Below are 16,649 nucleotides of genomic sequence, written 5' to 3'. Positions count from 1 at the left end.
ATTCTTCATTTTACCACAATATAACGAAATACATCTAATCCCTCTTCCCTCTTAGATAAGCTTCAGACCAAATCACTGAAGCCTAAAAATAATTTGTCAGTAGAGTATGCCACTTTCAAGAAGTGTATCATATTTTTCACAGGATAGAGCTAAATAAAACCTGAGTAGTCTTTGCAACCTCTTGCACAATTATGTTTTTATCTCTTAAACTTAGATATCAGTTGTTAAACAAGTCATATATTTCTTATGATAACCATAGTCTACTATTATTTTTTTACGTAAAAGTGATTGCACTATCACAAAAGTGCCCATAAAGAACTGAGTAAAACAAAAACTACTGAAATAGGTTGCAGATTCCACAAAATTAGACTGGTAGTATGACATTTCATCTTTAGACCCATCACTGATATAATCAGCAATCAAGATTGCAAATTTTGCAAGACTTTAAAAGGAACCTATAAATCATCATTATCCTCGTTAAATGATTCATATTCCGTATCATTCCTGTCATCACCCTCTTTGTCTTCGTCACTGCTAAATGATTCATATTCCGTGTCATCCCTGTCGATCACCCTCTGAGTCTTCGTCACTACTAAATGATTCATATTCCATGTCATCCCTGTCGATCACCCTCTGAGTCTTCGTCACTGCTAAATGATTCATATTCCATGTCATCCCTATCGATCACCCTCTGAGTCTTCGTCACTGCTAAATGATTCATATTCTGTTTCATTTCCATCATCGCCCTCTCTTTGAAGCTCCAGCATTCTGCCGTCCTCTTTATCTTCGTCTTCGTCTTCATCATCCTCAAGCTCACTTGCACTATGATCATCGTTACTCATATCAACCGTATCATTGGCCGAGGGGGTGTTTCTTTCATCTGCAACATTGACAGTGATGCAATTGTCTTCATTTTTGTACAGGAGATGAATCCAATGTCTGCGTACTCTTGATGCAAATTGGATTTTATGATCGCTATCTGTGACTGTTAATATTGATCTTGGAACTATCACTATACTTGATGAATATATACGGCTCTCGAATATATTATTTGCAGAAGTCGTAACAGAATAATAGGCATCTTTATCCTGCAGGTCGAAGCAGAGAATCATCCCCAAGTAATTGTGTGACAAGTTTGGTTGCAAATTCACAGAAGATGACGCGTCTCCATCTGAAATGTCATCGTCAGCTGACCATTCTACACTTGATTGAATAATCCAATCTGGAAAATCTTCTGCCTCGAGCCAAATATCAATTTTTTCCTCAAAACCAGAGTACATCTTGTAAGAAGAAAGAAAAAAGAAAGAAGCCAAATTAGTTAACTAACAAATTTCTGAAAAATTATAAGATTCGAGTTTGAGATCTTTCAAACCTGGAACAATGGCTTTGTTAAAGTATGTGTCAGTGGAGAGCCGCGGCAAATTAGCCAAACTAAAGAAGTGAGTTCCTCCAGCCCTAAAATCTTTGTCAAAGCACTGCAATTTTGAAGGTGCAACTTCCGCAACAGTTTCAAACTGGATAGATTTAATCTTTTCAGAGATGTACAGTCATCGACAGACATGTACGTCAGATTAGGAGGAAGTTCTGCTATGGACAACAGATGACCACAACTGCCGAGATCAAGATCTTCTAGGTTTGAGAGCTGACTAATACCTGATGGCAGGGCAGTGATATTACTATGATATAAAGACAACTTTGTCAATGGTAATGAAGTCTGGCCTGATTCTATGTCAGGAAGTTTCTCTAAACAAATAGTTGCATATGCCCTTAGCTCCGATAACCTTGTAAGCTTCCACAGTTGATCAGGTAACCTCTCTAGAGTACGAGAAAAAAATATATCAAGAATTTCCAATGATCTCAGGTTGCCAATGCTGTCTGGCAATTTTGAAATGGCTATTCCCGATGTAATGAGCTCTCTTAGAGATTCAATATTCCCCAGTTCAACAGGCAATGCTTTCACAGTAACCTTCAAAACTTCCAGTGCTCTTAAGTTGCAAATGGTGTTTGGAAGAGATTCAAGTTTCTTTTCGTTGAAATTTCGCCATAATTCCAGCTTAACAAGCTTACTAAGATCTCCGATCGAATCTGGTAATTTCGGAAAACTTGTTCTGGAAGCATTGAGCTCTTTTAGGGAATTGATTTTCCCTAATTCTCTTGGCAGTGCTTTTAGCCCTGTACATTTTTCAATACATAGAACTTCCAAAGCTCCCAAGTCGCAGATGGTATCTGGAAGACTTCTTACGTTTACACAATCCTTCAAATTTAAGGAAACAAGCCACACCAAACTTCCAATTGATTTATGGACCTCCTTCAAACTTTTACAACCCTCAAGATTCAAACTTTCAAGATGCGGTAGTCTTCTGAAGTCCGGGGTGGTAGTTAAATCTTCAGAAAATGACATGTTTAGAGTTTTTAAATTTATGAGACGCGGTAGTCCTCTAGAATCTGGGGTGAAAAACAATTTTTGCGAAACCTGCAATAATGAGCGCGATTAGGAGGTATCAAATCTCACATTTTTGTATATTTAAGAAATAAAACTCAGAGTGCCTACCATCTTTTCTTTCCACATTGTTGTCAATTTGCTATTCGGCAACTCCAGAATAACAAGTTTTTCGGGGCAAAAATCAGAAGGTAAACACTTTAAAGGACAATGATTCCAACAAAACCACCTCAAATCTTCTAGTGGCAGTTTAAACTTGCCAGTAAGATTAATGCCGTCCAAGAAAAAAAATCTTAATCTAGTCATTCTTCTTAAACTTTTCGTAGAAAACGATTCTTCCAGCTTGGGTTTAGAAAGCTCGGGTCCAAAATAGCGGAGCAAATCATCCTCGGATTCCAATAATTCGAGCAAATCTTCCAGCTTGGGTTTAGGAAGCTCGGGTTCAAAATGGTTGAGCAAGATACCTTCAATCGCTTCTGTTCCCTAACACATGCATATCAATCAATAAGAAAACTTAATTACTTGCATAATAAATCTAAGTGATTGGAAGAGAGGAAAACGGTTAATACATCAACACATAATAATCTTATGTGTAATTTCATATAAATCAACTAGATGAGGATACGTATGATATAATTACCTTGTCTTTCTCCAACAGATCGCATATCTCTTTTCGTACCCATAATCTACTATGCTTTCCAGGCTCATCAGGAGAGTTGTTACGCGCGATTTTCTTTCCCGTATCCTGAAGCAGATCATGCATTCGCACTTCGTTTTTGTCATTGAACGTTAATAGACTTCTTTTCTGAAGAATATTAATTTTATCATCCGCGTAGGGATAGTAAGTATTCAATATTTCAACCAAATTTTCTTTATTCCTTCCAATGAATAGACAAGCAATGTCAAGGAACATCTTCTTTAGCAGGGGATCATCTGATCCATAGGCATCCAAGCTAATTATAAGTCTTTGCTGGATACTGCTGTCGGGATCTCGCTGCAGTCTCTCAATGTAAGATTTCCATTTAACCTCGGGTTTCTTATACAAGTACGAGCCGAAAACCTCTAGAGCCAAGGGGAGTCTTCCAGCAAGATGTAGAATGTCTTTAGACAATATCCTTAAAGTATCATTTGGTTCAGTATCTCGAAATGCATGTCTAAAAAATAGTGTATTTGCCTCAGCGTCACCCATCTCATTAACCTTGTATCGATATTGAGTTTCCACTTCAATTACATCAAGTATCTCTTCATCCCTTGTAGTTATTATAACTACACTCCCAGGAGCAAATGGTCTCACAAGTGACTCAAATTTCTTATTGTCCTCTAAGTCATCAATAACAACCAAAATTTTTCTTGAACAGATTCTTCGTTCTATCAGCTTAGTTCCCTGGTCAACACTGCTAACTTTAACTTCGTCCTTACTAATTTTAAGAACATCGCTAATGAGTTGTTGTTGTAAAGACGCTAGGCCTTTTATATTCCCCGAATTTTCCCTCACATTTTCGAGGAAGCAGCTTCCTTCAAAGCTTCCTAGCAAGAGTTTATTAAAAAGTGCCTTGGCAAGAGTTGTTTTGCCTACGCCACCCATACCATATATCCCGATCTTAATGACACCTTTTGTGCCGCTGCTCAACAATGCTGCTGTTATGTCGTTAACGCGGGATTCCAACCCAACTGGATATTTGGCAACATCTAAAGCAGTGGGTTCTGTGTGTAAAAGTAGTAGACTCTCCTCAACTATATCATTGACAATATCAGCTTCAGACCTGCAATGTAATACATCTTTTATATGAAATAAAAAGAGCTTTGTCTTTATAAGACAAGTGAAGACTTGTATTTGGCCATTCCACATTAAGATGGATCCACGACTTAAACTCCAGTTTTGACATTCATAACTAACATATGCAATAGATGCTAGAGGCAAGCAAACCTGATGTTCAAATGCATTAATTATGCCAGTTTCTTTCCCAACCGATTAACCCAACAAACAAATGGACCGGCAAAAACAAGTGTTAAATGTGAAATCTGACTGGACCGTGTATATACTATATATATAATAATATATTGTATAATAGATATAATTTATATATTATGTCCAAATATATAAAATGAATAAATAATATATAAATATTATTACGGTTCGGTTCAGTTTGTATTTGGTTTTAAAATTTTTGGAAACCAAAACCAAAGTATCGGTGCGGTTTTGTTTCGGTTCGGTTATTCGGTGCGGTTTTATTTGGTGCGGTTTCGTGTGGTTTTTGGTGCGGTTTTAATTTTGGGTTCGGCTTCTGCTCATCCATACTCTAAAGTATGTACTTAGATAACTAACCTAAATACGTGATATAAATTGATGACTATTTGTAATTATTTGATCTAGTTATACTACCTGGTATATGAAATTCAGGAAACTTACTTTTTACCGTCTACATGTATTCCTGAATATTGAGCAAGTTGACATAGTGCAAGGCGCCAATTCTCCACTCTTTCCATTTCATCCGCATATCTAATTTCATGCCTTTTAAAATGTTCTCCAAATCTCCCATTTTGGTATCGCACTACTGATGGATCAATGTTGAAAAACACAGGAATAACCGCTCTTTCCATTGTTTTGTTACATTTAAGGATCTCTACCAGCTCGTCAAGGCACCAACTCGAAGAAGCATAATTTACAGAGAGGACAACAATGTAAATTTTAGATTCCTGAATAGCTTTGAGCAATGCAGCTGAGATAACTTCTCCACAGCGTAGCTCAGGATCATCCATAAAAGTCCAAATACCATTGTGATCCAGGGCAGAGTATAAATGACTGGTGAAACCAAGTCGAGTGTCTATGCCACGGAAGCTCAAGAAAACGTCCCAGCTAGCGGGAGTTTGAGAACTTGTTGAAGCCATTAGATATATGTATATGGTAGCAGGGATATTGTACTGGAGGATAGCAAAGATATATGGTACAAAAGATGTTGTGTGAAGGAAGGAAATTTGAAACAAAAGATGAGAGCTTCAACTTTGCAATACGGCTGCTCAATATTGACTGTTATACAAGTTGCTAATCAGAAAGTTCAAAGTCTTGCTAATTTGTTTTAAACAAGGGTCCCATGATTGAAATTTGGATGGAAAACGATTTGGTAATACTTTATAAATATTATAATTTTTATTTAATTTTTTATTAGATCTTTTGGTGAATTATTATGTTTCTTATAATTTCAAAATTATTTTAAATTTTAAGTTTATACAATTTTCAAAATCATTAAAATTTTGAGGTTATAATATTTTTTCACATAAAAATTATATATATATATATAGAGAGAGAGAGAGAGAGAATTATATATGTAATTTTTATTGTATTTTTTAAAGTAAATTTTTTAAATTTATGGAGTTCAGATAAGGATCATGACATAACATATCACATAGTAGGTATAATCAACTTGGAATACAGCTGCTCAATTATGAGATAGCAGAGACTTTGCTGGAAATGCGAAACTAGACTATTCAAAGTCTTGCTAATTTATCTTAAACAAGGGTCGGCATGAATCATGATTGAGATTGTATCTAAAAGAAAACCCATTGACACCATAAAACAAAAAAGTTGACGCACGCTGTGACGAAAAATAGTTAAGCAATAAATTTAGTAATTGAGCAATTAAATTTATCCTATTAATCACTAAATTGAGTACTCCCTCCGTCCCCTTTTACATGTCCCCGTTTGACTTTTGACCAGTCAAATTGACTATATTTCGACTGAAATTTTACATATATCATATAATTCAAAAAATAATAAAAATTATATCATTAGAAAATATATTTAGTGTATTTTAATATGCAACTTTCAAATTTCGAAAATAATGAAGAGATAATTTGTAATGTTTAGTCAAAATTTGGTTAATTTGACTGGTTAAAAGTCAAATAGGGACATGTAAAAGGGGACGGAGGGAGTAGATTATAATACTACTTTGTAATGGGCAATGCAATATTATTTCAAAAAATTTCCAAATTTCTTTATAAAATGATGCGGCAGACAAATGAAATATTGTAATTGGGTGATTGATGTATATAATTCTCATTATTATTTTAGTGAGTGCGGGTAATCAGATTTTGATACATTATTTGGAAAAAAAAATTGAAATAATTTTTTGAGTACCTAACATTTATTTTTTATAAATTATAGAAATTTTTAAACAGTTGGAAGTTTCATAGCATCTCCAATAATATTCGGTGGGCTCCCTAAATATATATATTCAATTCAATTTCAAGTAAGTCCGTACATTACATTTTTAAGAAAAAAGTAAGTCATTATGTTAAATGATAACACCAATAATGATTCCTATTTTTATTCTCTATTATTATTATAATATTAAATTTAAAATCTATTAACAAGGAGATTTTGAAAACAAGGAAAATAATGTAAAAAGAGTTGTAAGTGAAAATTTTATCATTAAAAATGAAAAGAGGAATTCTTAGTCATTACCTCTGCGTCGTTTACGAGCTTTTTAGGGATTTCAAATTTATGTGAAGGTGCCTTAACTTCCAAATTTATCTCCTTCCATCTTTCGGCCCTCCCTTGCTACTGTCTGTCACCTCTTCGTCTTGCTCTCTTTCCAGCTGATCTCTCTCTGTCATCTCTCTCTCTCTCATCGCCATCGACATCTCCATAATTTTTGTCGAGCAGAGCCGAGGTGTTGCTCCTCGCCCCCCTCCTCGACCATCTTACTCAAATTCCAAACCCATCATTCAACTGCCCACATGATCTTATTCCATCAAACTCTTATTAAATGAACAAGCCTAAATAAATATAATCCCTCCATTTTCAAATATAGATGGCTTGAATTTTTTACCCACACTTCTAAGTATTTAATGGTTTAGTTAAAAATTTTGTTTTTAAAATTTTCCCATTTTAATTAAAGTTTTGGTCATTTATTTTTATTTTAAAAAAATTAAAAGTAACAATTTTAACTATATAGTCAAAAAATTCTCGTCTTGTTAAGGTGGAAATTGATTTTCTTATAAAAAGAAAATCTTAAAGCTAGGATAGTAGTCCCTTTTTAAGTTAGAGCATCTCCAGCCTTCAAAAAAAAAAGTTAGAGCATCTCCAATGGCGTTGGCTATAATTGTTGGCTAAATTGGACCGGTAAGACATTATGTAGAATTTGCTGAAGCTGTAAGACATTGTGTTTCAATGGTATTGGCTATATTGATTGGCTATAATTTAAAAATAGTATGTTATTAATATTTAGATTGTTATAAATAAAATATATCAGTTTAATATGGTAATAAATAATATGTAATCAGCGGAAAGGAGGAAAATGAATTGCGGGAGATGACGTGGAATTCACCACAAATCTGTAGTGGTTCGACAAATATAGTCATCCACAAGGGGTTGGCTATAATAATATACAAGAGCTTGTTATGGTTGGAGTGATGTTTTTTGTGGACATTGGCTATAAATTCTAATTTTGGTAAGCCAACTAGATTTTTAGCCAAGGGTAGGGGTGTCAAATGGATATAACGGATACGGATTTGCCTATATCCATATCCGTATCCGCCTATTCAAAACCGGATCCGGATCCGGATACGGATACGCAAATTTTAGAATAAAAAGATCCGTATCCGTATCCGGCCAAATATTATCCGGATACGGATAATATGCGTATCCGCTTTTTCAAACATCACCAAAAATCAAATGTACATTCTGAGATTAATTAAAAAAACATATTTTGTACCGTTCAACAGCAAATGTATACCGAGTCAAAAATTAATAACATACTTTAACAGAAGTTTGGGCAATCAGACCATATATTTTGAACAATATATTAATTTTAACAACTTAAAATCACAAAAACAACATTATTTGCAACAATTTTTAAAAGAAAAGGCTTGATGAAGATAGTTCCATTTTCTCCATTTGCAATATACTTAATGTTTCTTTTTTATTTTGAATATTAATTCTTTTTCAAAATTTATATGATAAAATAAAAAATATAAATAAATAATAAATTTATATAAGTATTATTATATATATATATAATAATTTCGGATACGGATATTTTCGGGTACGGATACGCCTATATCCATATCCGTATCCGCAAACCCCGGATTCGAATACGGATAATATCCGTTTTATTCCGGATACGGATTATATCCGCTTTTTCCCGGATACGGTAACGGATTTTTCGGACGGATATCGGATCTTTCGGATTTTTTTGGCAGCCCTAGCCAAGGGATTCTCATGGTTGGAGATGCTCTTAGTAATGATTTTGTACCTACCCCGACTTAATTTTAATGCATATAAATAAATTTTATTAATAAAAAATAACTTATAAATTTTAAATTATTTTATTTAAATTAAATACTTGAATTCTAGTCATTAAAAAAATATTCAGAGTGAAAAAGTTTTATCACGTGGCAATTAGACCATCATTACTATATGGTTCTGAGTGTTGACCATTGCGTAAAGCTCAAGAACGTCGAATAGATACAACAGGATTGTGCATGTTGCGTTGGATTTGTGGTAACACCATGACAGATCATTTATCAAATGTTACTTTTCGACGCCTTTTAAGTGTTGAGTTTATCTCTAAGAAAATAAGGGGGGAGCGTTTTACGTTGGTATGGACATGTTCGGCGTAAATGTAATTCAGCACCGGTTCGAAGAGTTGAACACATATTGGTTCGGGGAAGAGAAAGAGAGGTCAGCCCCGTCGGACATGGTCTGATTAATTAAGTTTGGAGTTGAGAGCCCTAAATCTCACGGGGATATGACATTAAACAAGAATAATTTAGCGACGGCGTATTAGAGTAGTTAAGACTTGGTCTTGTGGGTTACAGAGGTTTTAAGTGTTATGGTGTTATGCTTTTAGGAGGAGGTTTTAATTATATTGAACACTAAAAACTCTCCAAAAAATTCTTTACAAAATATCTTATGAAAAAACTACAATTAACTTGATCATTGTTACATTACATCATAATGAATATAAACTAATAACTGATATGTATATAATACAAGAAAATTGTATATGATATAAGAGAAGTATTGTATAAAGCTAAAGAGGAGAGAATGTGATAATATCTATGTCTTTCTTACTACTTCTCAATAGAAACAAGTGCTTTTATACAGGTCTTCGAATACAAATGAAAGGTTAAGAGTTTCAACTATTAATGGGAGAAAACTAAAAGCCAAAGGCCGTGGGAGAAATCAAAGAGCCAAAAGTCATCCACCATTTCATTTCATAACACTCCCCCTTGGATGACTTGTATCAACATCATGCCTCGTTAAAACCTTACTAGGAAAAACTCAGTTAGACAAAACCCTATTGAAGGAAAAAGAGTACATGAGTTGTATAAAATAAAAATATACCATTTATGTCTCCCCCTCATCACGATATGACAATTAAAGAAAATCAGTTAATGTCTTGAAGTTTGCACATTCCAATTCTGGTGTACCAATTTCTCGAATGGAATGGTAAGAAGTGTCTTTGTGAACAAATATTTGATGTATTCTTCCTTGCACGTGATGCTGCCTCATCAAAATTTTCCTGCAACAATTTATTTTCATAACAAAAGAAAAACCTCCAATATTCTTCATATGAATATCATTTTTCGGATCTCTCATTATCGTAATTCAAATAAGCACTTTGCTCCTGAAAAATTGACTCAAAACCCTTATGAGATAGGTTAGTGGAGATCGAATAAAATTACATTTATGTAACATCAGAATACACACATATTTAGATAAGACATATTTATAATTATGTCAAGACATATATAATTGGTTAAACATGTTTTACTTTACTTAAGTACGGTACTTGAGGACCGAGAACTTCTTTCTAACTGTTCAGAAAAATTAGTGTACTGTCGTATATTTATAATCCTTCTGGGATTCACATATAACAATATATCATTCATACAGGGGGAATTCTTCCTTCAATATATACACCACGAAACATTTCATCACATAAAATAACATAGATCTATTTTAATTATGAGGTGCAACTCATTTCAATGTCAACTAGAAACACATTATAGTTTCCATCTGCTCTAGCCAGAGACTTTATGAGTTGTCACCTGTAATTTGTTATACAATGATACAATGTATTTTGTGAAATAATTTTGTGTTGGACTGCTGGTCCGAATCTCTTCTTCGTTTGAGAGGGTAATGTTCTCGAGACTTTGTTATACTGCTTCTGGCAGTTAAGATCCTTCTGGGATAATTATTGTCAAGTGGGTCTTATAAAACTTAAATTGAACCTTCACATATTGCGAGACTATTTAGCAATCAAATAATCATTTCCACCATAAATACTATTACTCTTCATAAATCATAACCAACACAAGGTTATCATACTTGAGCTTTACATTTCTATAATTTTATTTTGTTTTCGCACAAATAATCATTTATATCCCACTGACTTGACACCTTTGGGTGTGTGAACTGCAGTTTCAAAAATTTATCTATTTTCAAAAGAAAATGACTCATAAGGCACACATTTGCACAACTTCAGGTGTGAATGGACTACCAGTCCAAATAAATTTTCTTTATAATTGCCTCAACTATATCCTTTATTCTTTGGCCACTTTTATCAATATTTTCTAACAGATTCTGCTTCATGATCCTCATTATTATCAATAACCTCAAGTTCTATAAATATCATCGACGTCGATTCAATTTATGGTTCCACTTTATTCTGGACAAGACATAATATATCGAGATCTCAATATTTTTCATTACTTTCATTTTCTCAAATTTGTCTTGTCTATAATCTTTTCCGGAGATCCTTCAATGTAATGTCTATAATCTCTTCTGGAGATCATTCAACAATTTTTGATTTCTCAATCTAGCTATCATCAATTATTGCTCCTTTTCACCTTTTATTATATATAAGATATGGAACCAACTTGCCTATCACGCTTCAGGCGTTCTTTAGACATAATCCTTCTGCGACATTTATATCAGAGGAGCATATGTAGCCGGTGTTTGTGACATAATTACTATTTATGGTCATCAAAATAAATTATCTTATGAACTTTTGGTTCATATTCTTTATTTTGTGGATCAAGATGAGGCAATGATAATTCATTCTTATATATCTATGTTCACCGACTATTTATTTTCTCCCCCTAATTTTGGGAATACAAACTCATTAAATCAAGTCATAACAAATATATATTGATGATTCCAAATACACTCATATGTAATATATCTCCAATTGAGGGATCCATCTTACTAACATGGTGGAAAATTTGTGATGACCAAATGATTTGTTTATGATTGGGAGAAATTATGAAAATTGATTTATATGATGTGAATCGATAAATATGTGATACAAAAAACTCACCAATTGTTTTGGACGAGATAATACTTATTGTGAGATACACCAACATTATAAACATAATTATAATTAATAAATCTTGCAAACTTCAGCCTGCAAGTTGATAATAACTTCGTATACAATCAAATATCTCATTGTTCAATAGTGGGAGATTTTTTTTTATCTCATTTTATATCTTCATATCCTCACAATTATATCTTTGTTGGTTATCAATTTTGCCTTATAAGCAAATAACATATATATCATCGAGAAGAAGAATCTACAGGTTCTTCAACAAAAATCCATATAAAATATCAATTGCTATTCACATCATTACCAAATTGAGATGGCTTAGTCAGTCAAACCAAACTATTAATTTATAAGTAAACTTCTGGTTTACTTCAAAATTAATTTCAATTATGGTTATTATAAACTAATAGCGAAGCTTTCTCCAAATTACTTCTAGTGCAATGAAATAGACTCAATATTTAAAGGCACTTGATATCTCAATTCGGTAAATTATATCAAATTTCATTCTTCAAACTTCTTAGGAGAGTATAATTGCATCAATACTATACATGCTCTTCTAGAGTAAAATGTACTTGAGAGAGTAAAAAAATATGCATGCTCTTCGAGAGCTTTATATACGCTCTTCCAGAGCTTTATACTTTCTCTTCCCGAGTCTTATATTTAGAATAATTATAATGAGGCATTCTATATAATTCAAATTTAGTAAACCACATATAGTTACGATATCAACTCATGCATTTAACAACCCAAATATTTTATCAATTTCATAATATTGTATCTACGGGACATAATATAATATTTATTTAATCAATTAAAATTTATTGTATCCAAATATCATACTATTCTTTATATAGAGCCACCCTTCAGGGATATTATATCATTTAGGATAAACTTATAATTTGTACTACTATATCATTCTTCTGGAATGTAATCAAGTGTTTAAACACATAACATTTATTCTATAGACATCGCTCAATATCATATTTATGAAAAATATGACCAGTATCCTTTAGAAATTTAATAAAAATTAAACACAACGTCATTGAGTGATAATAAAAGAATTTTATTATATAGAGACAACTTCTGGTTGTTATTATCTACTATTATTCCAAAAAACAACATCAACGGGTAGTTGTCGATTATAACAAAATCATTTAACCTAAGTGGTTAAAAACACTTTCACCAACGTTAATTTTAAATCAACTATAAATTTAAAGGCACATAGTGATATTAAAACTCTATCATATACCAATAATATCATATAAAGATTAAAATGCCACTTATTTGGAGCATGTGTATGTAATACACTCTAATGTGTGAGCAAGACAAATAGATATAAGTGAAATAGTGTATGTGCATATAAGTCATCTAATTTAAATCATAATACATGATGTTATGCACTATCTAGGAAAATTAGGACAACCTATTATCTATTGATCACTAGGTAGGATTCTTGGATTGAAGAGTAACTTATGAGTTATGACTAATAATTTGGATTCATTTTGCATCAAGTTAATTACAAGTATACAATCTAAACTTGCTTTATATCCTATGTGGCAAACATAAAACAATGTAGGAGATCACAAATGAGAATCATCATACTTGATACATTATCAAAAATAATCTCAAAATATATTAATCCAATATCATAAATCAAAGAATTATCAATTTACTCTATGATAAAGTCATAGAATTATGATAAAGTCAAATCTGATCAGTTTCAAAGAATATCAATTTACTCTATGAAGATCATTTTATCTGGAAACGTTTAAAACACGAAAAACGTAGGATATTCCGAGACCTTTCCAGAATTGTAAGTCTCGTTAAAAACAAACAAGTAACGAATTCAGAAAATAAATATTTCTGGGCTGCAGATGCAGAATCAGCTCCTGATTATGATAGTATTTTGATATTTAAGACATCGAAATCACATAATATGGCAATGGAATGTAAAGACAAAACGTAGATATCGAAAAGAGGTTTCCAGAATGGTATTTCTCATAATATTTGGACAAATATTCAATTTACTATGATTTTTAGAAGTGACAGCAGATCAACTTGAATCATATAATCAGATTACACAAAATGCAGATTTTGTTGGGCCGCGCAACACCCATTAACTCCGCATTAGTATGATATTGTCCGCTCTGGGCCGTGGCCAAGCCCGCACGGATTTGTTTTCGGGCTCCTCCCAAAAGGCCTCATACTAATGGAGTTATTTGGCTGCTTATATTCAAGATAAATCTTCTTTATCTTTCCGATGTGGGACTTGGGTTGAACCCACTCAACAATCTCCCCTCAATCCAAGAACCACCAATCTTGTGACTCTTATACCGCCGCTCCTCATCGGTTACTCATCTTGCGGGACACGCCGTCCGACCACCTTTGTCGAAAAGACTTTCGACACAAGCCGTCCAAGACCTCCAATAGTAATTCTGGAGAGCCTCCCCCACATCACACAACTACAGCCCGCAACCCAGGATCAACTTCTTAACTATCGGCTCTGATACCACTTTGTTAGGATCGCATCCACTATAGATTGACGTTAATTATACACAATAACAAGCACGAAAGTAAAGAACACAAACAATTAACGTGGAAACCCCTCAAGGGAGGGTAAAACCACCAATCCACTAAATATGAATGTATTACAAGATTGGAGTCGCTCCCTCACTCAACACTCTTGTATACAAACCCCTCAACTTGATCACAAAAGTTCTCTCTTGTGTATCTCTCACACAACTCTCTAACTTTTGCAATACATAAAACTCCTACAAATAACTATATTTATAGGCACCACAAATATTCTAATCCTAATTTACTTCAAATTCCTATTTATGATAATTACCATCTTTTCCTATCTTGGATAGAAATCCTTCCACAATTAATATTCTACCAAGAATCGGATTACCTCAATTATCATAAATAAGATACCTTCTCCAATTAGGATTCTTGACTTATTTAGGAATTCGGGACGGAACCCAACAGATTTTGACATACTTATAAGCATATTTTAGAAATACGCGAAGAAAAAAAATTGTAGATGATTAAAAGACCTTTACAACAAGTATAAGCTCAATAAATTTCGATGGATAATGAATTAGACATAAAATTTACAAGACACATAATAAGCACATAACAATCCAATTATAATGTCTTCTGGGAAAATGCACACACAAGGAGGGATAGTTAACTGGGGGTTAATAGACTGGTAACAAACTATCATTCTGTAGTTCCTTTTTAATGCCAAAAGCAGGCAAGTGTGTAGTCTCCTTGCGTCTATTTGTTATACCATACAGCTTCATCCTCATTTCGAATTATCAAAAAATCACAAGTTTATCAGTAATAGCAACTTGCAAATGGCATGATTTCCGTCAAATCAAATTCTTTAAGTAGTTGCGGTCGACCAAATAATTATCAGATATATCAAATGTTATTTAAAATTCTGTCCTAAGTTTATGAATGCTTAGATATTTTACCAATATAAAAGCATCCCAGAGAATGGACAACGTCCTTTAGTTACAAAGGTAATTTATGGGCATTGGAGTTGTGAGATAACTTTTTTTTTTTTTTTGACTAATATGGCTTATAGCCTTACAATTTTAGTATCTATTCTAAGATATTAAAGATCTTAGTAATTAAAGATCTTAACATACTTCTTTGACTAAACATTTTTGCTCTCCTCATGGGACTACATTGTTGCTTATGTTGATTGTGTTTGGGGCATCATAGTTCATGTCTTATCTATTTCAACCAAATTCTTTTCATCGCCGGTTAATGACCCCAGCTACAAATTAAGCAAACTCATGATGAGCAAGCAACTAAAATGTACAAAAGATGCACATAATAAATTTGTTCTATAACAACTGTAACAGAACTTTGTGCCAAAATTTTAGTTTTAATATCATCCTATTGCAAGCGAAGCAAAATAACTATAAGAAGTGTACTTACTTGATGAACAAACTGAAATAACAAGATCTTCGTTGAATAAAGCAAGAGAGTAATCTTACAAACAAAGCAGAAGAGCGAGTCGTTCAACATACAACAAAATGAAAAAGCGAATCGTGCTCATAATGTGTTATGTATATAATACAAGAAAAGTGTATAGTATGATATATGAGAAGTATTGCATAAAGCTAAAGAGGAGAGAATGTGATAATATCTATGTATTTCTTACTACTTCTCAATAGAAACAAGTGCCTTGGAATACAAATAAAAGGTTAAGAGTTTCAACTTTTAATGAGAGAAAACTAAAAACCAAAGGCCATGAGAGAAATCAAAGAGCCAAAAGGCATCCTCCATTTCATTTCATAACACCAACGATAGATTAGAATTATAAAGAAAAACAATGCACCGGAAATTGTGGGTCACAAATTCACACTCAATCCCATTGTTCCAGTAATAGCAGAACCTTGATTCGCAATAACACTTGCATTATCTTTAAAACTCATGAAAACACCTTTCTTTGAACTCCATGCTTATAATGTCCAACAGAGATAGTTGACATAACTTTCTTACACATATTAGGCTTATCCTTCTTAACTATTAATTACTACTCCCTCCGTCTCTAAATACTTTTCCTGTTTGTACTTTTCACGTTTGCCAATACACACTTTTGATCGTTAATATCTTTCATTTCGTAGTAGCATTAAATATAAAAATTTCACTGTATTAAAGTACTTGTGAACACGAATCTAACAAAATCACTCATGACTATATTTAGTTTTATAGATTAGATGTAAATTAGTAATTTGTCTCATGTTATGAACAGTACCGACATCACAAACAAGAAAAGAAAAAAGAAACGGAGGGAGTATAATTCACAAGCAGAAGGTACTATGTTCAACCATCTGAACCCTTGAAATAAATGATATAATGTT

General features: G+C 33.0%; 1 protein-coding gene across 2 annotated transcripts; it reads right to left on the bottom strand.

Moving 5' to 3' along the window:
- Positions 1-319: 319 nt before the first annotated feature.
- LOC108204392 (disease resistance protein RPV1) lies at positions 320-7,393 on the bottom strand. Of its 2 annotated transcripts, none has more exons than XM_064093815.1 (5): positions 6,903-7,393; positions 3,081-4,203; positions 2,552-2,923; positions 1,373-2,473; positions 320-1,280 (listed from the first exon to the last, which is right to left on the bottom strand). In XM_064093815.1, the coding sequence occupies exons 2-5, from the start codon at positions 4,023-4,025 to the stop codon at positions 678-680; spliced, it is 3,021 nt and encodes a 1,006-aa protein (XP_063949885.1). In that variant the 5' UTR covers positions 4,026-4,203; positions 6,903-7,393; the 3' UTR covers positions 320-677. The 2 variants fall into 2 exon arrangements, with proteins under 2 accessions (XP_063949885.1, XP_017229284.2); XM_017373795.2 differs by lacking the exon at positions 6,903-7,393 and adding an exon at positions 4,851-5,522.
- Positions 7,394-16,649: the final 9,256 nt, after the last annotated feature.

Source organism: Daucus carota, chromosome 1, assembly GCF_001625215.2.
Source record: "Daucus carota subsp. sativus chromosome 1, DH1 v3.0, whole genome shotgun sequence".
Taxonomy (NCBI): domain Eukaryota; kingdom Viridiplantae; phylum Streptophyta; class Magnoliopsida; order Apiales; family Apiaceae; genus Daucus; species Daucus carota.
Note: the sequence above shows the minus strand (reverse complement) of the source record. Positions and strands in the feature narration are given on the sequence as shown.

Bases quoted from the DNA above. Each gene is read 5' to 3' on its own strand.
- LOC108204392 (XM_017373795.2), bottom strand. From the start codon at position 5,329: ATGGCTTCAACAAGTTCTCAAACTCCCGCTAGCTGGGACGTTTTCTTG. The intron at 2,924-3,080 runs GTAATTATATCA...TGCATGTGTTAG, and splicing joins ATCTGTTGGAGAAAGACAAG to GGAACAGAAGCGATTGAAGG. The intron at 2,474-2,551 runs GTAGGCACTCTG...TCATTATTGCAG, and splicing joins CAATGTGGAAAGAAAAGATG to GTTTCGCAAAAATTGTTTTT.